The 27,228-nt window shown below is 40.4% G+C and overlaps 1 protein-coding gene across 3 annotated transcripts in view; it reads left to right on the forward strand.

Moving 5' to 3' along the window:
* TTLL5 (tubulin tyrosine ligase-like family member 5) overlaps positions 1-27,228 on the forward strand; it is a 335,321-nt gene that overhangs the window by 156,813 nt on the left and 151,280 nt on the right. For all 3 annotated transcript variants that reach the window (XM_011981565.1, XM_011981566.1, XM_011981567.1), the window contains one exon: positions 3,567-3,721. In XM_011981565.1, coding sequence (XP_011836955.1) covers positions 3,567-3,721 — 155 coding nt within the window. The remainder of the gene's footprint in view (positions 1-3,566; positions 3,722-27,228) is intronic.

The raw sequence follows: 27,228 nt of genomic DNA on the forward strand, positions 1-27,228 counted from the left end.
AAAAAAAAAAAACGCTATAGGTTTTAAACTGTCTCCTGTCTGTTTTCCAGACCTGTTTGTGACCAATAACATGAATTCGTAGGTTGACAAGCCTGACAAGCCTCGATTTAATAGCATAGACACTAGTTATTAGCCCAGAGTAGCCAACTGGCCCAATGGCTATGACCTCCACTTTAATATCCATTTATACTAAACATGGTAAAGTGTGCACATTGTTTATTGATATTCCCCTATAAATTATTAAACCTCCTTTATTAAGTTTTTGGCACAACTAAAGCAGTAATTGGAGAAGCTGTTATCATAAAGACCTTTCTCACTGTAGTTTTTCTACAAGTTTCAAGATCATGTCTAATATAAAAGATCTGATGATCAAATCAGGGCAGGAAAGCAGAGGAGTCGGTGTGGGGCAGGAGTGAGTTCAGGAGTACAAGGAGTCTGGTTCCTTGTCTGAAGGCCTGACCTACGTTGCCCTTAGGATATGGGAAGAAGGACAAAGCATTTCAGAGAAACTAGTGGCTGGAAAAGTTACTACCATAATTTGCTACTATATCTTCCCTGTCTTTTTTTTTTTTTTGAAACAATCGTCTCGCTCTGTCACCAGGCTAGAGTGCAGTGGCGCGATCTCGGCTCAGTGCAGCCTCCACCTCCTGGGTTCAAGCGATTCTCCTGCCTCAGCCTCCCGAGTAGCTGGGACTACAGGCGCACGCCCAGCTAATCTTTGTATTTTTAGTAGAGATGGCGTTTTGCCATATTGGCCAGGATGGTCTCCATCTCTTGACCTTGTGATCCACCCGCCTCGTTCTCCCACAGTGCTGGGATTACAGGTGTGAGCCACCGAGCCCGGCCTCTTCTCTGCCTTTTAGTCAGCATATGCCCTTCTTCTCCCCCTTGTAGAAGCAGTAAGGGACAGAAATGGTAAGTCATGTATGGCCAGTGAGGCTTTCTTCCAAAGACTGGTCCACACTGGAGGGTGCAGCCTCCACAGACACTGGGATTTGCTCCTGACCTATGGAAAACAACTTTCTTTCCAAGAAAAGTATTTTTAGTCCTTTGGTGTAAAGACACAGTCCTGAGCTGTTTTCACTTATTGAATTCTATAACTGGGAAAGAAACACTATACTCTTGCTAAAAATGACCTTTTTTCTTTCAAAATTTTTAGAGAAAAAAAATCATAATTCATTTGTAGTTTCAAAATTATTAGGTACTTAGAACATTTTATAGCAAAACATTTTCCTTGGAATTTACATTTCCAGTCTGATGACTTTCACCACTGTTCTCTAGTGTCTCATGATCAAAATCCTGCGTTCAGATTTGTGTCTTCTCTCTTCAACAGTCCTGGTGCATCTTACTTTGAAATGCTTCTCAGAACCATTCTTTCCTTTCCCTTTCCCTTTCCCTTTCCCTTTCCCTTTCCCTTTCCTTTCCTTGAGACGGAGTCTTGCTCTGTTGCCCAGGCTGGAGTGCAGTGGCGCGATCTCGGCTCACTGCAAGCTCCGCCTCCTGGGTTCATGCCACTCTTCTGCCTCAGCCTCCTGAGTAGCGCCACCACGCCTGGCTAATTTTTTTGTATTTTTAGTAGATTCGGGGTTTCACCATGTTAGCCAGGATGGTCTTGATCTAATCTTGTGATTCACCTGCCTTGGCCTCCCAAAGTGCTGGGATTATAGGTGTGAGCCACCATGCCCGGCCCCATTCTTTCTTTTCTGATTCCACTACCACTGCCCAGGTTTTAAATACGTCTATATTTGTCATAACTACTTTAAAATAATTTTTTATTATAAAAGGTAATACATGCCCAGTTTAGAAAATCTGGAGAATAAAGATAAGGAAGAAAATCAGTCGTAATTCAGAAATAAATGCTACTTATAGTCTGGATTTTTATTTCTAGTCTTCAGGAGTGTCTGTTCACTTGTGTTTGTGTGTGTATGTGTTTAAAAAAATTTGGATCTACTCTATACAGTTTCATATTGTAATTTTTACTACCATGATTTTTTTTTACTTGAAATATTAGCATGTTCCTATATCATTATTATTATTATTATTATTTTTGAGACGGAGTTTCACTCTGTTGCCCAGGGTCAAGTGCAGTGACATGAACTCTTCTCACTGCAACCTCTGCCTCCCAGGTTCAAGCAATTCTCTTGCCTCAGCCTCCTGAATAGCTGGGACTACAGGTGCCTGCCACTACACCTGGCTAATTATTATGATTATTATTATTATTATTATTTTTAGTAGAGACGTGGTTTCACCATGTTAGCCAGGCTGCTCTCGATCTCCTGACTTCGTGATCCACCCGCCTTAGCCTCCCAAAGTGTTGGAGTTACAGGCGTGAGCCACCGCACCTGGCCTGTTTTTCAAAAAACATTAATGCATATGTAATAATGTCTTACTTAGGGCAAAATTTATTTAACAATATTGTTAGCCATTTAGATCTCCTTTTTCAGTATTGAAAACAATGCCCGATTTTCAGTATTCACAGTATAGTGTAGTGAGTAAGAACATGGGCTTTGACAGTTGAAAAACTATGGTTCGAATTCTCGTTCTGCCATTTATTTCTAGGCCTCAATGCAATCATAGGCCTCAGTTTCCTTCTTATAAAATGAGTATTATTATGGTCCTTACCAACAGACTTGTGGCAATTTAAATGAGATGTGTGCAACGTACTCATTTACACATAGCTTGGCGCATAATGAGTTCTAATAAATATTGACTGCTATTATGATAGTCATCTGTCATTAATCATCTGCAATTGTTTTGTTGTTTAGTTCCCAGAAGCTAGATTGTAGTATCCAAGTGTACACATACTGTAATATATTTTAATAAGATATTGCCAATTGATTTCTAGGAAGATTCTACCAATTTATAGTCACTCAAGTAGTATAAGTACCTATTTTCACCCTTTGCCATTATTGGATACTATCTTTTTAAATATTGTATACCAACGTGATATGCAAAAATGGTGTCTTGTAACTTGCATTTCTTTGTAATTTGCATGTCTTTCTTATAATTTACATTTACCAGTAGAAATGATGACTAGTTTTACATGTTTAATTGGCTAATTGTATTCCTCCTTTGTACGTTGTGTATTGAAGTCCACGACTATTTTTCTCTTAACCATTTTTTTTCTTTCTAAATCAGTGGATTCTTCGTGCATTATAATAATTAATGTTATTTATAACTGAAATTTACTGAGCATTTAGAACATACAGATGAGGAAACAAGGGCAGAAAAACTAATTTACCTAGTTTCTTTGAACATTGTCTACTTAGTAGATTCTTGCTGTTTTGGTTACTCGTCTGTGTTTTCCATAGCACCCAGCACAGTCCAGTGCCCTGCACTTAGTAGGAGCAAGATAAATGCTTGTTAACTTACATTGACACTGACCACCCTCACTTCTGCTCTTTGTGCACAGGAGCCATTCCTTCCTGGGTGCCTTTATCACAGCCACAGCTTCAGCTCAGAGGGGTCAGCATCTGTTGGTCTTGACTTGATTTTACCTATATGTTGTTAATGATCCTTTTTAAAAACTCTGTAAAGTCAGGTCATTTCCCTCGCTTTATTTCTAGGTGACAAACTTGAATTTGGCCACTGGCATCATAAACAGAAGCAGTGCTTCAACTCCCCCCACCCTCCGACCCATCATCAGCCCTAGTGGCCCCACATGGTTGGTGCAGTCGGACCCTCAAGCTCCTGAGAATCACTCCAGCCCTCCCAGAAGCAGGTATGTGAAGGGCCCTGCAATAAGCATTTGGGTAACGCAGGGATGGCCTTTGTCCCAAGCAAGCCATTCCCACCTTGAGTTCTGTATGGAGATAGCACTAAGGCATATGCCCTTTCTTCACCTGCCTCGATGCTCTGGCACCTAAGAGAGCTTCATTTTATTTGTAAGACAGTTTTCAGGCATATCAAATGAAAAGGATGTTTCTGAGATAGCTGAGACAATCACCTTGGGATAAAAGAGCAAGAATTTATACTATGTGTAATCCTTGCTTATAGTCAACATTTTAATGTGCCAACTTTTGGCACTTTGTCCTTGTCTCTTAATTTTTTTTTATATACCTTGTGTTTTTTATAGTTTTTTTATACTACATTGTGTTTCAGTAACTTTAGGTTCTGTTCTTTTGAAGGACATATTTGTTTTTTACTTTTTTATCTCGTGTCATATAATTGAACTCAAACAACCTCCCTGAACAATGCTCATTTGGGAAGTGGGAAGGAAATTTCCTTCATGCAGTTGAGAGATGTGGCTATAGATAAAATCCAAGTAGCTTCTGGCCATAATGTAAGCAACTTCCAAATTAAAAAAGAAACCACTCTATTGAATTCTGGTCTTGCTGTGTGTTTTAATTACCCCTGTATAAAAAATAAAAACAAAAACAAAAACGTAAGAAATGGAGATCCAGCACATCTTGCTTTAGTGCCTATTAAGTATGGATTAAATTGCATCAGTTCCTGAGTCGAATGAGCTAGAGAGAAATGTGACTGTTACAATGAAGTATTTTGACCAGCTGAGATATTGTTCCCTCCATTCAAAGAAGTTCTACCACAGGTGCCCAACCAAGCCCCCACACCCCGTGCCAGTACTTCCAGCCTCTGCCTTTTAGTATGCTGCTTTGCCCTGAGATTTGGAGGGGTTACTAAAGACTTGGGCATGGAGGAAATACCTAGTTGTTGGTGGAGTATCTATTGGTGTTAGAATTATTAAGGAACTAATTTGGGAAGCAGAAGCTCTGCCCAGGAAGCAGCATAAATATAAGCACATTACATCATCCTGTGGTACAGTGTCTTTCATACCAGTGATCATTGTGGTCGGGGCGAAAAGAATCATCTGAACTGAGAATTATAAAGAGCCGAAGACCAAGAGGCAGGACTTTTTAAGGCAGAGCATCCTCCACACGGTTCTCTCCCCAGGAAAAGTCTGCTGTAAAACATCAGTCGTAAACAAGAAATTCTGTTGATACCATAGAGCTCTATTTTCCATAAAAAAATTTCCAGATATTCCATTTTCATTTTAAATTCAGAGCCTTGTTTTTATGGAAGACATTTTCACTGCAATTTTGGATATAATGTCTGTATGACAAGGCTACAGGCATTGCTCCTACTGTAAACAAAATGTTAAAACCACACATTTTGGAAAAATTGAGTTTTAGCACTTTTTATGCTTGTAGATGGAATGAGGGAAAACATTTTAAATAAAAATTGTGGCTGGGTTTAGAGCTTTCTTTTGGTAGCACTTGTTAATAGTGAGATGAAAGATGATGAGTTCGGTCAAGGATGTGCCAGGACCTAAGGTTCAGCACTGTGAGTGGCCTTCTCCCAGCCAGACTGCCCACGAGGCTGCAGTAATGCTCATGGTGCATTACACGATTGACTTCTGACCCATTCCAGCCAAAAAGCAACCCCCACAAAGTCCCCTGGTCTTTTCCTTTTCGAGTTCTTTTTACTCACAGCAGCCCTCTCTTTACCTCCTCCTCAAACACAGGAGCCAGTTTTCAGTCCCATTTCAGCTCAGGGTAGCCCTGGGACATTTTCCTCTGCCCCCAGGTGACCTCTGGTTGCCAGGACTGCCTGGAGCCTGAGCTTGAGAGTCCCAGTTCCACATGGAATTCCCAGAGGCACCCACCCTAAAGGAGCCCTGAGTGAATTCTCAGAGGTCTTTCCAGACTTGGCTGTGATGTAGGCCCCAGCCAGACCTGCAGCATACAACCTGCACAGCCAATATCCTGGTTTCCATTTTTACCTGCTAAGTCACTGTTTTGTGATATTTAGTCTCTTGTTGTTCCTCCTTTAGTCGTAAGGGTGACTAAGTTTAATGAATACAGGATTTGTAGCTTAGAGATCTGAGTTTTATTACTGGTTTTGACATTCAGTGACCCTAAGCTATTCATTTAATCTTTTTATTGGGTAAGCATACTTACATATAAAGTGGCCTGTTTTGAGAGCTTTTAGATTGCCTTTAAAGCACTTTGATCTCCCTGGAAGTAGGTGCTAGATAAACAAAAGGTACTCTGAATAGTTTTTCTACAGTAGCAACAGTGGATTCCAGTTTAGTTCTGATAATTCACTAAACTAGGGGCTGCCCTGTAAACTGTAATAAAATGTAAAGAGAATCCCATTCCTAGCTGTACTTTTCATCTCTGCATGTCAGAGAATTCACTGACTTGGTAGCCACAGGAATGAAAACTGGTGACTCACAAGAACTCTGCAAATAGTGTTATTTTTCATTTCCCTATGGTGTTGCTATTGTTCCCAATTTTATGGATCACACAAGTTTTCATCAAACGACCTTATTCTTCTCCCGCTGTTTTGAAATCACCCCAAATGTAGCCTCAGGGTTGTCGTCTCCCATTGGGTCAGTATAAGCTCAGCCCAGCTCCTCAAATCCCTTGGTTCCTTTGGTCTGTCTGGAGTCCTGTTCAGGCTTTGTTGTGGGAGAAGAAGGCAAAGAGCCCACGACTTGCCCAGACAGTCTGAGGCCTGGCCGTGTAGCCTGCAGTTCCCTAGACACTCTGGAGTTGGACTTGGCCAGCCATCCCTCTGTTGTTACTTTTCAGAGGTAATAAGTGAGATTAATTGCAGGCCATTCTCCAGAAGAGAAAGTAGTTAGAGCCAAATACAGTCACATGTTCAGAAACCTGAGGTGTGCCTCCAAGCGAGGCCGACTTAGAATTCTACAATAGGGACTCCAGGACGCAGGTACCAAGTGCTTATGACCTCTCTCTTCCTTAAAGTGATGTTTTCAGTTTCTAGGTGCTGATATGTGGGTATGTTAGCTTTTCTTCAGCCAATGAGAAAGATTAGGTTTTTCAAGCTGCCTTTTAATTATCCATTTTTTGGGCACATGGGGAGTCATTAAGAGCTGAAAATTGATGTGCAGAGCCATCTTGTCATTACTGCCAGCCTTCCATGGAATTGGACTACATCAGGGAGGATTTTCTAGGTGTGGAGCACTCAGTGGGTTCTTAGTGCATTTTGCTTTGTGAGACATGGAAGGGTTACTGTAAAGTCTTGGCTGCTGCTTGGAATGATTTGGGAAGAACAGGGCCTCAGACAGCTTGGCAGGAACCTGAGGCCCTGTTTTTTTCCAGTCCAGCCCTTCCTTGTGGATCAAGCTGTCAGGGAATCCCACGAATGTCTGGCTCCTGCCCCTTTGTATGTTTTTCCAGCATTTGTCATTGAATTATTTTTATCCACCTCTGGCTTTTTCACACATGCATCCTGGGGATTTGTCTGTTCCTCGATATGAAAGGTAGGGGAATTTGCGGAAAGAGCACAGCCATGAGTTTGTTCCTACTTTTTTGTGATAGGACAAGACATTGTGGGCATGGGCTCCTCCACCTGGCCAGCTCCCATTCTCTAGAGAACATCTGTATGAACTTGAAATGCCACCGAGGAATGGGAAATCTTGGGAAACTGGAACCATTTTCTATGTCACCCTGTCCTTCTGCCCTCTTATTCAACATTAGATTATAAATAGTTTGGTATTCTGCTTTGCATAAGTTTAAGGCACACATTTTTCAGAGATTCTGATTCTAGCTCAGTTAATAATACTTTCCTCCCTTCTTTTAGATTATTCTTAGAAATGATGCTGGAGATTCAGGTCTCTAACTTCTCATCTTTTCATTCTCAGTCAGTCCTCAGAAATACTGAATTTGTTAATTTCCTTTAAAAATATGTCCTATGCATTTTCTTTATGTCAGGCATTGTGTTAGTTGCTGGGGAGGAGCAGTAAATAAAACAGAATAGTTTCCAATCTCAGAGTTTACTCTCCAGGGTATATATTCCATGTTCTCAGCACAGTGTTGGGTGCTGGGCCTAAAAGACTTTTAAAGACATAATGTTTGATCACTGAGAGGCTACTGTCTGGCAGGGAAAGGGAGTGTATACACATGAAACAGAGCAGTGGCAGGCGGCATATGACAAAGATCTGAATTTTATGGCATAGACGATTAGAAGAAAGGGTGTCAGGAAGGGCGTGTAAGGAGTCAGTCCTGTCCCAGATGAACCTTGAGGGTCGTATGCTCAGTGAAGCCAGCCAGTCACAAAAGGACAAATCCTGTATGAGTCCACTCATATGAAACATCTAAAGTAGTCAAAATCATAGAAACAGAAATTAGAAAGGTGGTTGCCAAGGGCTGGGGGAAGAGGGGAGGGGGAATTAGTGTTTAATGGGTATAGAGTTTCAGTTGTGAAAGATGGAAATGTTCTAGAAATCTATCACAGAATGATGTGAATGCACTTAACACTCCTGAACTATACATGTAAAAATGGTTAAGATGGTGCATTTAAAATTATGTGTGTGTGTGTTTTTACTACAATCAAACAAAGAAGAGTATGTAAGGATTTAAGAGAGCCCCATAGTTCCACAAAAATTACTTAGTGGCCAAATGGCAAGGTTTTGTTTTTATCGTCTGCCTCTATTATAAGGGAATTATTCTGAACATAGTCCTTTAAATACTTCTCTTTCTTGAAAAGCATGTTACCTTTATAGGAATTGGGCCCAGCAGCTTCTGTTAGGAAGATGGCACAGTATGGTGGGAAGAGAAGGGACTTTAGAGTCAGGCAGACCTTGGTTTGCCTTGTCCTTGGGCAAGTTGCTTAGCTTTTCTGAATCATAATTTCCCCATCTTTTTTTAAATGCACATAGTTAAACCCACCTCATTAAGTTGTTATAAGATTAAGAGTTGTGTATGTGAAAGTGGCCAGCATGGTTTTCACTTTTTACTTTTTTGGTGTAGGTTTCTTGATAACTCTCACTTCCCTTTCCAGAAAAGAAAGAAAGAAAGAAACTTAAAATTGAACTTGCTTGGGATATGGTATTGTTCACCACTTAGTTTAGTATCTAGTTTAGATCACAGTGGCCATCACCCCTGTGCAGTACGCTCCTGGAACTGGATAACAGAAATCTGGCCTTTCTAGCCGAGGATGGGAAGGCATCAGAGTGGGGCCAACAAGAGACTCTTCCTTTTTCTTTGACCCCTTGGTTGGAGGTCAGCTTCTTTCTACTCAGCAGGCCCTTTTTCTCTGCTGTCTCCTGAATGTTGAAATTTCCATTGCAGCTCGATGTTCCAGCCAGTAAACACTCATATTTTCCATCTATCCTGGGGGTCGAGCTTTGGGAGAGCTTTTCTCTGGAGCAGTTTGGAGCTTATAATTTTGTACTTTATCCTGTTATATAAACAATGCTTTCCAGCCAAAGAGCACAATCAAAGAGAAACTACTTTTTTGGGGGGACTAAAAAAAATTCATATTCAGAGTTCTGCAGAAGTGATACTTCACTCCTTATGCCTCTTTCTTCTCTTTCATAAAGTTTACCTCACCTTTCTCCTGAGTCTTAACTATTCCTTCCCCTGAGGAAAACGATTTCTCCAGTACATGTATGATAAAGGCCTGTACTTCTATCTGAATTCTCTCTGCTACTTTTCTCACCCAGCCAGACACATAACCTCTAAAGAGTTATACCCTGCGTCAGTTCAAGCTCTGTGACAGATTCTACAGTTCCTCCTTCACCGAGAGAGCTGAGTGCTGTCAGTGTTTGTGCCAAGAGCAAAAGTGATTGGCTTCTGCCTAATAAAGGAATGTTGGGAAGCTTAGCAAGTCCGTCAAAGCTAGCTGGCTGGACGTCATACCAGGGCCTAGGTAGCATAGGTTCAGGAACCTGGGGCCGAGTGTCAGGAGTGAAAAACGTGGATCTTTCTTATCCACAAGTCAGAATAAAGCATGGAATGCAGTGTTTGCAGTTTGCCAGTGTCAGTTTTTCTAGTTAAGTTTGCCTCTTTCACTCCACTCTGCACTGCTTTGAAGTATTAATGATGAACTAGCTTCTATTTCTTTAGGATATGCGCGCGTGCGCGCGCGCACACACACACACACACACACACAAGTCTTTGTTAGAGGCAAAACCTGTGTGATTATACTTAACACTCCTGAACTGTACACATAAAAATGGTTATGATGGTACATTTTAAATTGTGTGTGTGTGTTTTTTTAACTACAACGTTGAAAAAGACTATGAAAGGATTTAAAAGAGAACCCCATAGTTTCACAAAAATTATTTACTGGTCAAATAATTCTTTTATTTAACTGTTTATAATTTTGTAACTATACAAAATTGATGATTATTTTGGTTTTAAGAGGCCTGAATATGACAGAATTCCTTACACTAAGCTAAATGAGACTCCATTTTTAGAATTAGGAAATTATATGAGTTGCTTTATTTATAATTTAGTTTAATTCTCCTGGCATGGTTTGTCTATCAGCTTCTATCCCTTCAGGTTAACTGGTTTACCAGCTTTGGAAGAGCCTGGGAAGATCACAGGCGTGATGAAACACAGTCTTCTTTCTGACTCATGTAGAGGAACACTGATGATCCATGTTTAAAGCTTACCCAGTATTGACTCAACAAATTTAGAAGGGAAACCAGCCAGTTTTCCTGATCCTTTAACTAAAGATCTCATCCGACCCACCTGCCCTTCTCGCTGCTAAAAGACTCTTAGCGTATTACCTACCCAGTACAGCTAAGAAATCAATGCTCTTTTTTAAAAGGTCTCAGGAGTTAAGATGTTAATAAGAAAAAACTCCGTGTATCTATGTTTTCATAAAAGAAAACTATAGAACTATATATCTGCAAAGGAATGAAAGGCTTCTTTTTCCTGAAGCTGTTTTGTGGGACAAAGTTTTGGTATGTATACGCTCTTGGTAACTAACTCTTAGTTCCCTTTTTTTGAAAGAGAGAAACAAAATTGTACTTGTTTGGTATATGGTATTTGCTACACCGGGACACAGTTTAGAGTCAACTGGCCATATATCATGTACAGTAAAATAGAGTATTATAGCAGGGAAAGCAGTAATATGTAATCACAATACTGAGGTTGACATTATTTATTTATATTGTGAAGTAAGTACCCACTTATTAAAATTGTTATTATAAATCATTAAAATGCTCGTAAAGAAAGATAATTAGGAAAAGCCAAATTTTAAATGTTTATTTAAATATGGAGCCAACTGATCTTTGGGTGATGTGTCCTAACCTAGTGAGAGAGGCAGTGTATGAGAGTTCAGGGATTTGATATGTCACAACATACGGCAGGCCCAGGTGTTCATTATAAGTTACAAACTCTCGTCCTGCTTGGACCATCCTTATGCTTCAGAAGCAGTAAAGGGACAACTCATGGTTTTCATGAATTGTCAAGCTAAGATTCATATTAATTTCACTTCAAAACCAATACATATTTGACTTGGTTCTTTTTTTTTTTTTTTTTTTGAGACAAGGTCTCACTCTGTCACCAGGCTGAAGTACATTGGCATGATCACAGCTCACAGCAGCCTCTGCCCCCTCAGGCTCAAGTGATTCTCCCTCAGCCTGCCAAGTAGCTGGGACTACATGTGTGCATCTCTATGCCCGGCTACTTTTTGTATTTTTTGTAGAGAGGGGATTTCACCATGTTTCCCAGACTGGTCTTGAACTCCCAGGCTAAAGCAATCCACCCGCCTCAGCCTCCCAAAGTGCTGGGATTACAGGCATGAGCCACTGTGCCCAACCTGGCCTGGCTGATCTTAAAAATAAGTTTTACTGTCTTTGGTGAGAACGAAATATGGGTGCATCTCAATGATGTGACTATAATTTAAAAGGATTTAGATGAGAAAAGCAGGCTTTCTGGCAGAGTAGCTAAGGCAGCCATAAAGAGATTAGTAAATTGGGTATACTTAAAGGCTAGGGGGAATCAAATCACAATTGACCCTTGAATAACTCAGGTTTGAGCTGCTCGAATCTACTTATATGTGGATTTTCTTCCATGTCTGCCACCCCTGAGACAGCAAGACAAACCCCTTCTCTTCCTCTCCCTCCTCGGCTTACTCAACATGAGGATGACAAGAATGAAGACCTTTATGATGATTCACTTCTGCTTAATGAATAGTAAATATATTTATCTTCCTTATGACTCTCAATAAATTTTTTATTCTCTAGCTTACTTTTTATTAAGAATACAGTATATAATACATATGTCATATACCATATGTGTTAATTACTGTTTATCCATAAGGCTTCTGGTCAACAACAGGCTATTAGTAGTTGAGTTTTTGTGGGGGGTCAGAAGTTGTACCTGAATTTTCTACTGTGCAGGGATTGGCACCCCAACCCCTGTATTGTTCAAGGGTCAACTGTACATTCTTCTCAAACTGGATTGCATCAAGTAAAACTAAGTAAATGAAAGACCCTGCCTAATACTGTTGAATACTCTCAAATATCTTACTAGCTGCTTGAACTCAGTACTGACATTTGAAATATAAGCTTCAAAAAGAGTTTTGTTACCTTCTTCAACAAATATTTAGTCGGTTAAAATATGTTCAAAAGCAAGGGCGAAACTGGTAATAAGTAATGTTTCAGCTGGGAAATGGTTTCATCTGATAGTTGTTACAATAATGTTATCCTCAAAAAGTTAACATATAAAATTACTGAATATCTCCTCAGTCTGAGAGGTTGGGCTCTGAAGGAGGTATTAGACAAGTCCTCAAGAAGGAAAATTACTAATCATAAAAGCTACTAGTGCAAGTACCATAAAGCAATATGTGCTTAATTATTGAATAGGAAGATGAAAACTCTTAAGTGGTGAGAGTTCTGAGGAGAAATTTATCACTCTGGCTGGAGAAGCTGGCAAAAACTTCCTGGAAAAGAAAAGGTGTGAGTTGAATCTGGAAGGGTAGATGGGGCTTGGATAGGCCAACAGGCTGATATTCATCACTTAAGAGATAATTGCACATATATTTGGTGCTTGACACTATGTGAGAATCTGAGAGGATCAAAGAATTGTAATCCATACTCTTACTAAGTTAGAGTTGGCAGTTCAGCAGGGCAGTCTGGATAATACTGTCCTATATATTTATTTATTTATTTTCATGTAACACACAAAGTGAGTGATTTTAAAAGGGCATATGGGTTCAGATGAGTTCATAATTCAGAAAAGGTACTAAAGACTTGAGTGAAAAGGTAAGGCTCTGCAGAGGAAGGGTTTAAGGTAGCGTTTAAATTCAGTCCCAGGTGTATAGGCTACGGATAGGTTAAGGAATAGAAAGGAACGAAAAAGAAGATAACATGCAAGATGTTTAAGGTATTTTCAAGGGACAGTAAGTGGGAACCAGTCTGACTCAGACAGAGTGTTTCTGTCAGAAATAATGTATTAGTCAAAACACTTGGAGTTTCCAGTGATAGAAACTGAAATCAAGCTGGCATATCCATAAAGGAGGTTTTTTACTTCATATAAAAGCCTAGAAGTTGGTGTGGGGGAGTTAGGAAGTATCATCAATCATTCTACTTTCTTCCAAGTTCACAACTAAATGAGATACAGTAGAAAAGTTAGAGAAATAGTGAGATACTGGCCGTATTGCTGATAAGGATAAATTGTTGGGAATATAGCATAATTAGGCTTCTACCTCTTAAGTCTAAGTCTTTCTAATTTGTTTTCTGTATTCTAAGTATTTCCTATATTGACATTTTGGTCACTTGGGTAGTTAAAACAAATTTTTTCAAGAAGAAGGAAAAGGATCCAACACACCACAATGTGAAAAACAAAAACAAAAAAAATTGTGGCCTGATTTCCAAGGTGAACACCTGCATCTGGGCCCAGTCCAGTTTCTGCTTGTATTCTTCTTCATAAGTTCAGTGTCAGCCAACTCAGCAGATCCAAAGTAAGCCTATTACTATACAACATGGTGACTATAATTAGTAACAATGTGTTAAATACTTGAAAATCACTGAGAGTAGATTTTAACTCTTCTCAGCACACACAAAAATATGTAAGTTAAAACATGTGTTAATTAGCTCAATTTAGCCATCCCACAATGTATAAATATTCCAAAACATCATGGTGTATACCATAAATATATAGTTTTTATTTTTTCATTAAAATAACTAATGAAAAATGAAAGATAGTATTTTGGAACCCAAATATATAAGCCTTGTATATTTTCCCATCACCACATCCTCACATTTGCAATTCTATAGCACTTATTCTATTTGTTTACTGTTTGCTTTCTATCACTCTTTCACTTAAGTGTATGTTGTCTTATTCATTATTGTATCCCAGTGCCTTGGTAAACAGTGAGAACTTATTGATGTACAAATATTAAGTAAAAGCATGAATGAATGGATATCCTGTTCTCGCACAGGGCTCAGCTTATCCCAGTCTTCCTGCAACCTTCCCTGATGTCCCAAGTAGATCTTATTAGGATTTCTCATTGTTTTGCTCTTCATCTATTGGAATCATGCTCCTGAGAGATGTAATTCAAAAGAGGCTCTAAGTGTGTAATTTTAATTCCTAGAGAATGAATCTTTGTAGCCCTTTCTAGCACAGAGAACTGAACACTAAAGAAAAAAGCCCTAGCCTCTGTCCATTGAGCTTAGAGCCCCTCCTTCCAACCTTTCCGTCCCTCTCTTTCGAGCACATACACCACACACTTCCCAAGTCACTAGGCCCTGTTGCTTCTCTTTTGGATCTTACTCGGTTCTTTATAGTTGTCCAAAGTAAAAAGTACTCTATAAGCACAAGGCCCTCCCTAATCTGGGGAGCAGAGGTAGGTAGGGTGTGGAAGAAAAGGGAATGGTAGAAAACCTTTCTTTTTCTCATCCTTCTCCCTACCCTGCCCAGCCCACAGGAGTCATAGGAGCCACTTCTGGAAGATACTTGAGGGTAGAAGGGCATCTGCCATCTTTGACAGCTTAGTGTAGGATAGTGCTTACTCTACCCCCAGCCTTTTCGCATTTGTTGACTAATAAGTTGTAGTGTTTGCTGAGTTTGTGATTCTGTGATGTTCGGCTCATTTGGTGTTCTTTATAGTAGTCCTCTCTTCTCACTGTCCTTCACTGGACAGACTTTCTGACATCTCCAACCCGAGTGGTTAGTGTAGGGGTGGGGGTCGGGGGATAAATAACGTTAGGCCACCATCTCCCAACTCCAGGATTGCAAGTTCTAATATCCTTTATATGTCTCTGCTGTGCCATTTACCATTCCTGTTTATATTATGGTTGTTTGTATGCTTGTCTTATGGCCTACATTAGATGGCAAGCTCTTTGAAGGCAGAGACCAAGTCTTACACATCTTTGTATCCTTACAGTGCCCTGCACAAAGTGCTCAGTGAACGTTTGGTGAATGAGTGACTAGACCAGTGTTGTCCAATATGGTAGCCATGAGCCACATGTGTATATTTAAGTTTTAATTAAAATTAAATAAAATGAAAATTTCAGTTTCTCAGTCATATAAGCCACAAGTCAAAAGCTCAAAATGAGTTTACATGGCTCATGGCTACCATATTGTATAGCGCAGGACTGAATAGTTGACCCGGAAGATGTAATAAAGACCCAAACTTGGTTAGTGAAATAAAAAGTAAAAAGGAATGAGTTTCTAAGAAAGGTACATTGTTGATATCCTCTTAGGATCTTCTGTAGATCTTGAGCTTCTTTTGTTTAGATCTGGAGATTTACTACAGATGCTGTTCTTGAACTAATTTGTGGTCCTGGAAGGGGAATATTCTAATGCCTTGGGAATCTCACAAGATCAGAGCTTCAGTGTAACTAGTATTTAACCTATCAGAGCTAGGCCAACTGAGAGGAAGGGGTTTTTAAAGCAGATCCCAGCATTATCTTTTTATTTTCTGAGATGTGTCCATGGCTAGATGTTGGGGGAGTCTTGCTTCTCTACCCTCCCTCCTCTACTGCCCACAGCCACCCCCACCCCCACCTGCCTGGCTGGAAGTTCTGACATGGCTTCTAGAGCTGCTCTAACTCTGGGGAACAGAGCCAAACATGCGGAAGTGGTTACGTGTACTAGCTCCCAGGGAAGCCGTGGCTAGCAGGGGGAGTGGGTGGGGTCCTGCCTGATGGCTTTTCTAGACGCCAAATCTTTGAAGTTTTGTTTTAGCAGCTGCCAGGTATGCTGTTTCAGCACTTTGCAGACTCTCCCTGTGTTCCCATATCACATTTTTTCTTTACTGTGTGTGCATAGTATACACAATGGAGCTTGGCTGTTGGTAGGGCAAATATAAAATTGTGGAGTAAGGAACTAAACACAGTCCTTTTGGCTTTTGGCTTTTTCTTTTTACTATAACTCTGCTATGAAATAGCCATTTTAATGCCCTGTTTTCAGCTCTGTCCCTTTCTGATCACCTGCCAAAGGAGGGGCACAGTCCTCTTCTATTTTGGGAACACAGTACAGTTTGAAAAACTGGAGGTCCTACATTTCTGCGATAGATTGGGGTGTCACTCTTGAGGCTAGAACTTCTCCCTTTTTACAAAAGAATAGATGACACACACCCCCACCCCCACAGCAAGTAACCCGGATACTGCTGGTCTCAGAGTAAACTTCTTACTCGCCATTGGCTCCTTGGCATTGAGCGCAATGTCAACAATAAATATTTGTTAAATGCACTTGCAGCTGCTATGCTGCAGTAGAAGGGCTGGGGAGGCAGAATACCCCTTTAAGGCCTAGCCGCTGTGCTTTCCCTGCCTTCTTGCTTAATAATCCCTTTCTCCCATCCAGTCTACAGTCACCTGAAGCCTTTTCCAACTGCCCCCAAATTTGCTGCTTCCTCTGAACTCCACTCTTGGAGTTTAGTGTACATTCCCTTGTGTAGTTAACTGTCTTTTCTTTCTTTCCTGAGATGCAAGCTACATTTTATTTCTGGACCAGGAATGGGAAGACCTAGGTGCCAGCTACAGGTCTTCCTGACTTGGGGCAAATCATCTGACAAAACCGAAGCCTAATTTTGCTATGTGGAAAGTGATGCCTGGATTGTCATGGGAATTCAGTGAGATCCCATAAGTGAACGTGCTTTGTAAACTGTAAAGTATTACACTTGATTGGGTCTTTTCAGTATTAATAATACTCATCACTATAAAATAGTAATGTTTGTTTCTGCTGCTGATGTACACAGACTAATCTCTCCCAGGGTTGAGGTAAATCACCAGTTCAGTCTCACATTACTCAGTTAGTTTGGCACAGGTTTAAAGCATTAAACGGTCCATTCCAGGCACTGTCTGTCATCGCTTCTCTTTCAGTCTGCAAGCTCCTCCTTTTGGAGCTGTGGGGTGGTTGTTTTCGTAAGTCTCCTTCTTCTATCAGGCCCAGGCTGAGCTCTCTCTTTTAACCACCTCTGTTCTTAGGGCAGCAGGCTTGTCCATCGGGTTCCCAGTTTCAGTGGGAATTGCTGAACTGGTGGGCCAGTCTCCTCAGCGTGGCCACCTGCCTCTCTCAACTCTGCCCATCGGGAACACCAAGTGCCTTCATCATTCTCCTCAGCCAAGCCCCATGCCCTTATCGGCATCTCAGCCTCTCTTCCTGCGTTCCTTTCACTGTCCTTGTTTTTCTGCCAGGCCATCCCCTAGCCTCCCTCTTTCATATCATTGCATCCTGCATTTTCTTTCTTTCTCTGAGCTCTGACCTTTCATCCAGAAAGGCTGTTTCATATTTTAAGACTCCACTGTTTGGTGCATCTTCACACTCCTGTCACCCAGTCCCCAGCATCTGAAGGCAGCTCCTTCTCAGAGAAAAATAGGGTAAATAAGCACTGCCATATTTTGGGACAATCATATGGCTTGAGAAGCTCCCGATTTTTTTTATTTAAAAATATCTAAGATCTCCTATTTAAGTGTTATGACCTAATGTTTGAAAGCATGTGCTTAAGAGGCAGACCAATTTGGATTCCTTCTTTTTTTAGCCACTCACTGGCTATTTTGCCTAGGACAAGTTCTTTGAACTTAATATTCTTATCTCTAACATGGAGAATAAATGCCTACTTCCTAGAGATGTTCTCAGGAGCAAATGAAAATTAAATGGCCTAAGAAAAGCACTTTTACTGTATATAATGCCTGCCATACAGTAAGTGCCCAGTAAGTGGGAATCCATGTAAACATTTCTATGTTATCTACCCTTACCCGTACCCATACATTAGAAATGTTAAAAATGGAGACCCAGAGAAATTAAGTAGATTGTGCAAGTTCTCATGCTTACCTAGTGATAAAGTAAGGAGTGGAATCCAGGGCTTCTAGTTCTCTGCCTGATAAATTTTCCATTTGATCTCTCTGACTTCTCAAAGGGTTATTTGTTAGGGTTTCCTTTCTTTAGGTGAAGCATGTGATTATCCCAGATAGAGGCATGTTCATTTATTCATTCATTTTTCATTCAACAGACATTACATGACCATAATGTTACCAGGCTCTGAGTGTACAAAGACCGGTAATGATGAACTCACTGTCTCAATGGTTAGTCCAGTAGGGAAGAAATCATCACGGTGAAGAATAGTCACAGTACAAAAAACATGCTAGTAAAAGGGATGTGGGGCCTAGAAGAATAAGCTAAATCAGAGGAAAACCAGAATTGATTTTGCAGAGAGTGAATTATTGGTTTTTTACGAGATGAAAATGGCAGAGATCTGTGCAAAGGCAGGGAGGTGTGGAAGAGCGTACCTGAAGTGCAGTATTATGGGAGCATCACATTCAAGTAGGGGAGTATATGGTTGAGGATACAGTAGAAAAGTTGTAAAGTTAAAGTGCTTGGTATACTATATTAAAGGGATTTTATCCTGTTGTCAGCTCTTTTGATCAGTGTCAAATGAAGAAATCAAGGGAGTTTTTTAAAAACATTTCTGCATCTTTGTACCTATGCTTCCACTGTCTTTCCCCTTCCCTTTCCCATTCTTATTTGGCAAACACGTTTTACCGTTGTGAATGCAGCCCAGTTCTACCCCTTAGTCTGTATATTTTTTACTCCCTGCCATCCCAGGCAGTCTAAATACATACCTATGCCCAAAATTCGCAGACCAGACTTCCACCTGGGCAGTTCTTTAGCCTACTGCAAGAAGTCACATACCATCATTTAAAAAGAACTTTTTTATTCTATAGATGCACTAGATCAGGACTTTTTCCTTTAACCAGAACCACAACTCAACATACTTACCATCATTAGAACTTGAGCTTTGGGCTGGGCACAGTGGCTCACACCTGTAATCCCAGCACTGTGGGAAGCTGAAGCAGGAGAATCACTTGAGCCCAGGAGTTTGAGACCAGCCTGGGCAATATAGTGAGACCCTCATCTCTACAAAAAATTTCAAAAATTAGCCAGGCATGGTAGCATGTGCCTGTAGTTCCAGCTACTCAGGAGGCTGAGGTGGGAAGATTGCTTGAGCCCAGGAGGTTGAGGCTGCAGTGAGTCATGATTGTGTCACTTCACTCCAACCTGGGCAACAGAGTGAGACCCTGTCTCCAAAAAAAAAGAATTTGAGCTTTGACTTCCTCTAGTAAGGTACCCTAGCACTAAGCTGGCCAAAAACCTGCTATGGCAGCAGTTGTCATTCTTTTTGTGTTTGCAACACACTTCCACATACTAGAACTTTGATCACCACGGTTGAAGGGACCAAAAGACGCAAGACAATACTCAACCCAGTGAATTCCACCTGGTGGAATCAAAATTAAAGTAGAGCATTGTCTCCCAGTGTCCATTAGGTATCTATAGTTATACTCCTCATTCGGCCATCCTTCAGGACCATGTGGCTGTTTGAGTATTGCTGTTTATTTACAGTCCTCACTAAACTCTAATATACTCACAGGACAAAGTTTCTTCAGATTGTAGTAAACACACAATCTCTATTTGGCACCAGGTTGACGTTATGCTTCTCTTCTTGCGTATTGCAAATGGACTGTGCTCTATACCATGTGACAGGAGCCAAACAGCTCAACATTTCATCTGACAAACAGAACCATTATGTTGTATTAAAATATGTAGTTAAACCCACAGAAGCGAGAAAATATTTGCAAACTAACCATCTGATAAGAGATTAATAATCAGAATATGTAAGGAATTCAAACAACTCTGTAGGAAAAAAACTAATAATCCAATTAAAAATAGGCAGAAGACCTGAACAGACATTTCTCAAAAGAAGGCATACAAATGGCAAACAGGTATATGAAAAATGCTCAGCATCATTGATCATCAGAGAAATGCAAATCAAAACTACAATGAGATACCATCTCATCCCAGTTAAAATGGCTTATATCCAAAAGACACGTAATGATGCTGGCGAGGATGTAGAGCATAGTGAAGCCTCCTACATTGCTAGTTGGAATGTAGTTAGTACAACCACTATGGAGAACAGTTTGGAGATTCCTCAAAAAACTGAAAATAGAGCTACCATACAACACAGCAGTCCCACTCCTAGGTATCTGCCCAGAAGAAGGGAAAGCAGTATATTGAAGAGATATGTGCACTCTCAAGTTTGTTGCCACACTGTTCACAATAGCTAAGATTTGGAAGCAACCTAAGTGTTCATCGTCAGATGAGTAGATAAAGAAAATGTGATACATATACATAGTTGAGTACTATTCAGTCACAAAAGGAATGAGATCCTGTCATTTGCAACAACATGATGGAACTGGAGGTCATTATGTTAAGTGAGATAACCAGGCACAGAAAGACAAACTTTGCATGTTCTCACTTATTTGTAGAAAAATAATTGAACTCATGAAGATAGAGAGTAGACTACTGGTTACCAGAGACTGGGAAAGGTAGAAGGAATTGGGGGTGACGGGGGGAAGTAGTGATGGTTAATGGATACAAAAAAATAGTTAGAATGAGTAAGACTTAGTATTTGCTAGCACACCAAGGTGACTATAGTCAAAAATAATTTAATTGTACATTTTTAAGTAACTAAAAGAGTGTAATTGGATTGTATGTAACACAAAGGATAAATGCTTGGGGTGACAGATAGGTACTGCATTTGCCCTGATGTGGTTATTACACATTGCATGCCTTTATCAAAATATCTCATACCACCCATAAGTATATACACCTGCTATGTATGCAAAAAAAATTAAAAATTAAAATAAAATATATGTAATCAAATATATTTTACATACTGATCAAACTTTACACACTTGCGAAGTTTTCTCAGTACAGAAAAGTTGAAGCCTCTTTCCCAAAACTTGAATGAAGAGATGTGTTGTAATCCAGCAATAGACCATCATGGAAAATATGCCCTAAATTGTGGTGTGTTAGGATAGCAGGCCACTATGACATGATAATGCTTTAAAGCTGATTTTTTTCTTTTTACAATTTATCAATATAATTGCATTGGTTACCTATTGCAACAAAGCAAATTAACATTTAGTGGCTTAAAATAATAAACATTTATTATCTCAGCTTCTGTAGGTTTCTGTAAGAACTGAGGAGCAGCTTAGCTGGGTGTTTCTGGCTCAGATTCTCGTATAACATTGCAGTTAAGATGTCAACCAAGAGGGTTGCAGTTATCTGAAGGTTTAACTGGAGCTAGAGGATCCACTTCCATGATGTTTTTCACTCTCGTATGCGTAATGAGTTCATGCTGGCTGTCGGCAGGAGGCCTCAGTTTCTCACTACATAGACTTGTCCACGTGGACTTCTCCACCGGCTGCTTACGTGACCTCACGACATGGCAAGTGGCTTCCCTCAGAATGAGTGATTCAACAGAGAGTAGGGTAGAAGCCACAATGTCTTTTATGACCTAGACTTGGAAATCACATATCATCATTTAAAAAATTATTATTTTAAAAACTGTGGTAAAACACAATATAAAATTTACCATCTTAACCATATTTAACCATTTGAACTGTACACAGTTCAGTAGCATTAAGTATATTCACATTGTGCAATCATCACCACCATCCATCCCCATAATTCTTTTCATCTTGATAAACTGAAACTCTATACCCATTAAGCAGTAACTCTACATTCTTTCCTCCACCCAACTCCTGGACACTACTGTCGTATTTTCTATCTATATGATTTTGACTACTCTAGGTACCTCTATTAGTAGAATCATAGAGTACTTATCTTGTTGTGACTGGCTTATTTCACTTAGTATAATATCCTCAGGGTTTATCTATGTTATAATGTGTCAGAATTTCCTTCCTTTTATAGGCTGAATAATATAAAATATTTCATTAAACACATATATATGTATGTGTGTATCTGGATATATATATGTGTGTGTATGTATGGGGGTGTGTGTGTATATATTTATACACACCCATACACACACACTACATTTTGTTTACTCATTCATCTATTGATAGACACTGGGTTTACTTCTGCTTTTTGGCTATTGTGAATAAACTGCTACAAACACGAGTGTACAAATATCTTTTCACCTCCCTGTTTTCAGTTCCTTAAGTATATGCCCAGAAGTTAAACTGCTGGATAGTATGTTAATTGTGTTTTTTAAAATTATTCACTTTATTTTTCCTATATAAAAGCACTACATGGTAGCCATAGTTGGAGCCTGCATCCTTTGCACAGAGGCTCTGGTGCAGGTCTTTACTAGATGGCCAGTGAATTCCCAGTTGGGAGATTTGGTAAACAGTCATTCCAGAAGTAAGAGATCAGATAGCTAAAGATCATGGAGGTGGCTTCAAAGGTAGCCTTGGCACAGTTGCTCAGAGGGTAGTGCAACCCCTGGCTGAGGTGTAGCAGTCATGAGTACCAGTATAAGCAGCAGCTTTTTGAGTGCAGGACCTAAGATGTTGCCAGTGCCGTTGGGGGCGAGGGTGAGGCGCATCAGCACAGAGCTGCAGCAGCCAGTCACTTGTAGTGCAGAGTGTGGAGCTTGCTGATCTTGTTCCCTTGGATCCTTGCTGCATGTGGATGATGGAGAGCAGGGTGATAACCCCACAGATGTGGGGTCTGCCTCCTTGGAGCAATTATCCAGACTGATGTAACCATTGTAGTCCCTGATAGTAACAAGTGCCTTGAACCTGGTCCACTGGCCAGTGTGGGTCTGCTTTTGCCACAAGTGTAGTCTTCAAAACCTCACCTGTGAGAGGGTGACCCCAGAAAAGTCAGTGATCTCAAATTACTTGATGGGCAGGGAGAAGAGAGAGATCTGCTCCAGGGACTTGATTTTCATGTTCTTGTCCAGGCAGCTCTGCATGCAGGTGGTGACACATTCCTTGTACTTGGTCTTGCTTCTGTGAGCTCTGTGGTATGGGCCCTGAGCACACCTGCAGTCTAGACCCTCCCAAAGCACTGTGTCATCTGCCATTTGAGATTTTGTCTTGGAGAAGAAGAGTAATTCTCTTAAGTTTTTGAGGAACAATCCTACTGTTTTCCATAGCTACAGCACCACTTCACATTCACGCCAGCAGTGCACAAGGGTTCCAGTTTTTCCACATCCTCAAAACTTGTTTTCTTTCTTTTTGATAGTAGCCATCTGTATTCGTTTGTTCTCACGCTGCTATGGAGAAATACCCAAGACTGGGTGATTTATAAAGAAAAGAGGTTTCATTGACTCACAGTTTCACATGGCTGGGGAGGCTTCAGGAAACTTACAATCATGACAGAAGGCACCTCTTCACAGAGCAGCAGGAGAGAGAATGAGTGCCAGTAGGGGAAATGCCAAATGCTTACAAAACCATCAGATCTCGTGAGAACTCACTATCGCGAGAACAGCGCTGGGGAAACCATGCCCATTATTCGATTACTTCCCACTCCCACCAGGCCCTCCCACAACACGTGGGGATTATGGGGATTATAATTCAAGATGAGATTTGGGCAGGGGCACAACCAAATCATATCACCATCCTAATGGGTGTGATTTGGTATCTCACTATAGTTTTGATGTGTATTTCTCTAATGATTAGTAACGTTGAGCATCTTTTTGCATGCTTGTTGGCTATTTGTATATCTTCTTTGGAGAAATCTCTGTTTAAGTTTTTTGGCAATTTATTAATCAGGTTGTTTTTTGTTATTGTTGAGATTTAGGAGGTCTCTGTATGTCCCATCTATTAAACCCTCAACAGATATATGATTTGTCAATATTTTCTCCCATTCCGTTGATTACCTTTTTACTCTTGACAGTGTAACCCTTGATACACAGAAGTTTTTAAGTTTGGTGAAGTCTAATTTGTCTATTTTGTTGTTGTTGTTGCCTATGCCCTTGGTGTCACATCCAAGAAATCATTGCCAAATCCAGTGTCATACAGCTTCTGCCACATGCGTTCTAAGAGTTTTAATAGTTTTAGCTTTTATGCTTGTGTCTTTCAGACAGAGTCTTTTTTTATATATATACTTTAAGTTCTGGGATACATGTGCAGAACGTGCAGGTTTGTTACATAGGTATACCTGTGCCATGGTGGTTTGCTGCACCCATCAACCTGTCATCTAGGTTTTAAGCCTTGCATGCATTAGGTATTTCTCCTAATGCTCTCCCTCCCCTTGCCCCCCACCCCCTGCCAGGCCTGGATGTGTGATATTCCCCTCCCTGTGTCCTCATTGTTCACCTCCTACTTACGAGTGAGAACATGCGGTGTTTGGTTTTCTGTTCCTCAGACAGTCATTTTTGCAGCGTTCTATTGGTTTATACAGGCCAGCCCTATTCAGTGTGGAAGGGAACTACGCAAGGATGATAGAAATACTAGGGGGTATGGGGATCGTTGGGGGCCATCTCAAAGGCTGGTTCCCACAATAGTTCAGGACTATAGTTTTAAAAGTTAAGTAATTCTATAAGGTTTATAATGAAAATGGGAATCCCTTGCCTTTTCTCTTCCCAGTGCTACCCAACCTTAATTTCCATGCCCTAGAAATAATTGCTTTCAACTTTCTTGTAACTGCGTTTTCTGTTATTTACCTTCTGTGTTAATTCATTCTTGCATTGCTATAAAGAAATACCTGAGGCTGGGTAATTTATGAAGAAAAGAGGTTTTATTGACTCACAGTTCTGTAGGCCATACAGGAAGTGTGGTGCCAGTATTTGCTTCTGGTAAGGGCCTCAGAAGCTTCCAATCATGGCAGAAAGTGAAGGGGAGCAGGCATGTCCCATGGCAAGAGCAGGGGCAAGAAACGGGAGGTCCCAAACTCTTAAACAACCAGATTTCGTGTGAACGAACTGAGCAGGAGCTCACTCATCACCAAGGGGATGGTGCTAAGCCATTCCTGAGGGATCCACCCCCATCATCCAATCACCTCCCACCAGGCCCCACCACCAACACTGGGAATCACATTTCAACATGAGATTTGGAGAGGACAAACAGCCAAACCATATCACCTTCACAGTTCTAAATCATGTTTATTCTGCCATTTTTGGATTTTAGGTTTAGATATTATCTATTAACTTTCTGTCAGAAAAAGGAGATTTTGCACTCTTACTCTACACCCTTCAAACCCACACAAACACACATACACACAGCATTCTTTCCTTCCTCCCATCCTTGCAGTAGACTTAGAATACAGTTTTTTATTAGATTTGTATTCACTGGTTTCATTACCGTGAGTGTGGCTTTGGGAACTTTTGGGCCTCTTAGAGTCATTATTTCTTCTTTCCTATTTATTCCTTTCTTTGTCATCTGGTCTGACTTTCTGGGTGATTCCCTTGATAATTTTCCATATGATCTGTTTCCTGTTGTAAAGTTAAGAAAGGTTCTAATTTTTAAATTTCTTCCAGTTCAGGACAGTTTACATGGGGCTGTAAATCGGGGGATTGGGAAGGGATCTATATATTTACTTTTTTTTTATTTTCTATAGACTGAAATATTTATGTCCATACTTTAAAAAAAAATTGTACAAATGGTACACACATGTAGCCACATGATACAGTAGTCTAAAAAATACACATATGGGAAGATTAGGCGGCAAATAAAATCTTCTCAGAGGTAGCTATGCTTAAAAGGTTGGTTTGTATATTTTTTTCATGTATTTTTCTGTGATGTTTTTCTACCCTAATATGTCTCCATGTTTTTCAGTCTGTTCATATAAACTAACTTAAATATTTTTAACCACAATGTCGTTTTTCAAAGTATGAATGTACCATAGTTTGTTTTTCCATTCCTCCATTAAGGAGCACTAAGCCGTATCCTGATGAGGCATCTGTAGAGAATTCCTTATACATAGCTCCTTGTGCATATGTGTATTTCTGTAGGATAAATTCCTAGAAGTGGAATTGTTGGATCAAATGTCCACTTTGAATTTTTATAGATACTGTCAAATTGGCATCCAAAAAGCCTATCCCAGTATATCTTCCAATCTGGAGTACAGAAACATGCTCTTTTTCCCACACCCTTGCCAGCGTTACATACCATTGACCTTTCTGTCTATTCCTCTGGACTGTCGCTCTCCCACTTTTACTGCTGATGAAATTTGGAGCGGACCCTATCTTCAGATATATTACTTCAAGGGTGTTTTGTTTGGGGCGGGAGTACAGCTGAGAGGAGGCTGAGAAGCAGGAGGGTAAAGGGATCTCCGTGGGCTCTTTATTTTCTTAATGTTCCTTAAGACTAGAAGGAATCCCTGTGAGTCAAGTTCATCTTCCCTCCGTGTTGCTTAGGTCTCTTCTCTCCTGGTTTTGTTTTTGATTGATTTTACCCAAGGAGCCTGATCCTCCCCCCTCCCTAAGTAATGAATAACCAGAGAAAGTTATAGAACCCAGCAAACTGAATGAAAAAAAGCTTAAGGAAAATATTAAAAAGGAAGAAAAGTGTTTGATGTACTTTTAATATAAAATGTGGAAAAAGTAGAAAATGGGTGGGGGTTGGGGAAAGGAGGGAGGAAAGAGATTATTCACGGTAATGGGAACCAAATGTTGGCTAGGAAAGCAGCAGTATTCTCACACTCTTCCTGTAAACCCAGCGGCTTTTCAAAGTGATAATAATCAAGGGCTGACAGCATAGGACACGCCTTAACCCTTCCATACCTGGACACTTCCTTTGAGTCAGCCTCAAAGGTGGTGTCCACTTTGAAGAAGTCCTGGTATATTTCAGTGCCCTTTTTGCCTCCATAGCAAAAAGAAGGAAGGTGGAGGCAAGTTTTGAACAGCAAAGCACCTGCTTGCTAAAACTCCTTTCAGTATGCCCGAATTTCTTTTCTGTGGACAGAGAGCGGCCTGCCTGACCAGTCCAGGTTTATATGATGATGTTTTCTCCGCTTGCTGTCCTGAGGGGAACTTGAAAGGACTTGAGAACCTCCTTGTGACAGATAGGATTCTCTCTCCATCAGTAATAATCCCATTTACTTGAAAACCCTCTAGTCTGAAGTCCTCCTAGATGCCAGTGTGGAAGTGCATGCATTTATTTGGCGGCTTAGACCTTTGTTTCTCTTGGAAGTCCACTCTTGCCCCTGTGGAACTGAGATTTAAATATACTGTTCAGAGTTGAGGAGCTCCCTGACCTTATAACTTCCAGCTGGTCAAGAACAGGCGTATGCCTCTTGGCCTAACCAT

The sequence above is a fragment of the Mandrillus leucophaeus genome, unplaced genomic scaffold (assembly GCF_000951045.1).
Source record: "Mandrillus leucophaeus isolate KB7577 unplaced genomic scaffold, Mleu.le_1.0 Scaffold228, whole genome shotgun sequence".
Classification (NCBI taxonomy): Eukaryota; Metazoa; Chordata; class Mammalia; order Primates; family Cercopithecidae; genus Mandrillus; species Mandrillus leucophaeus.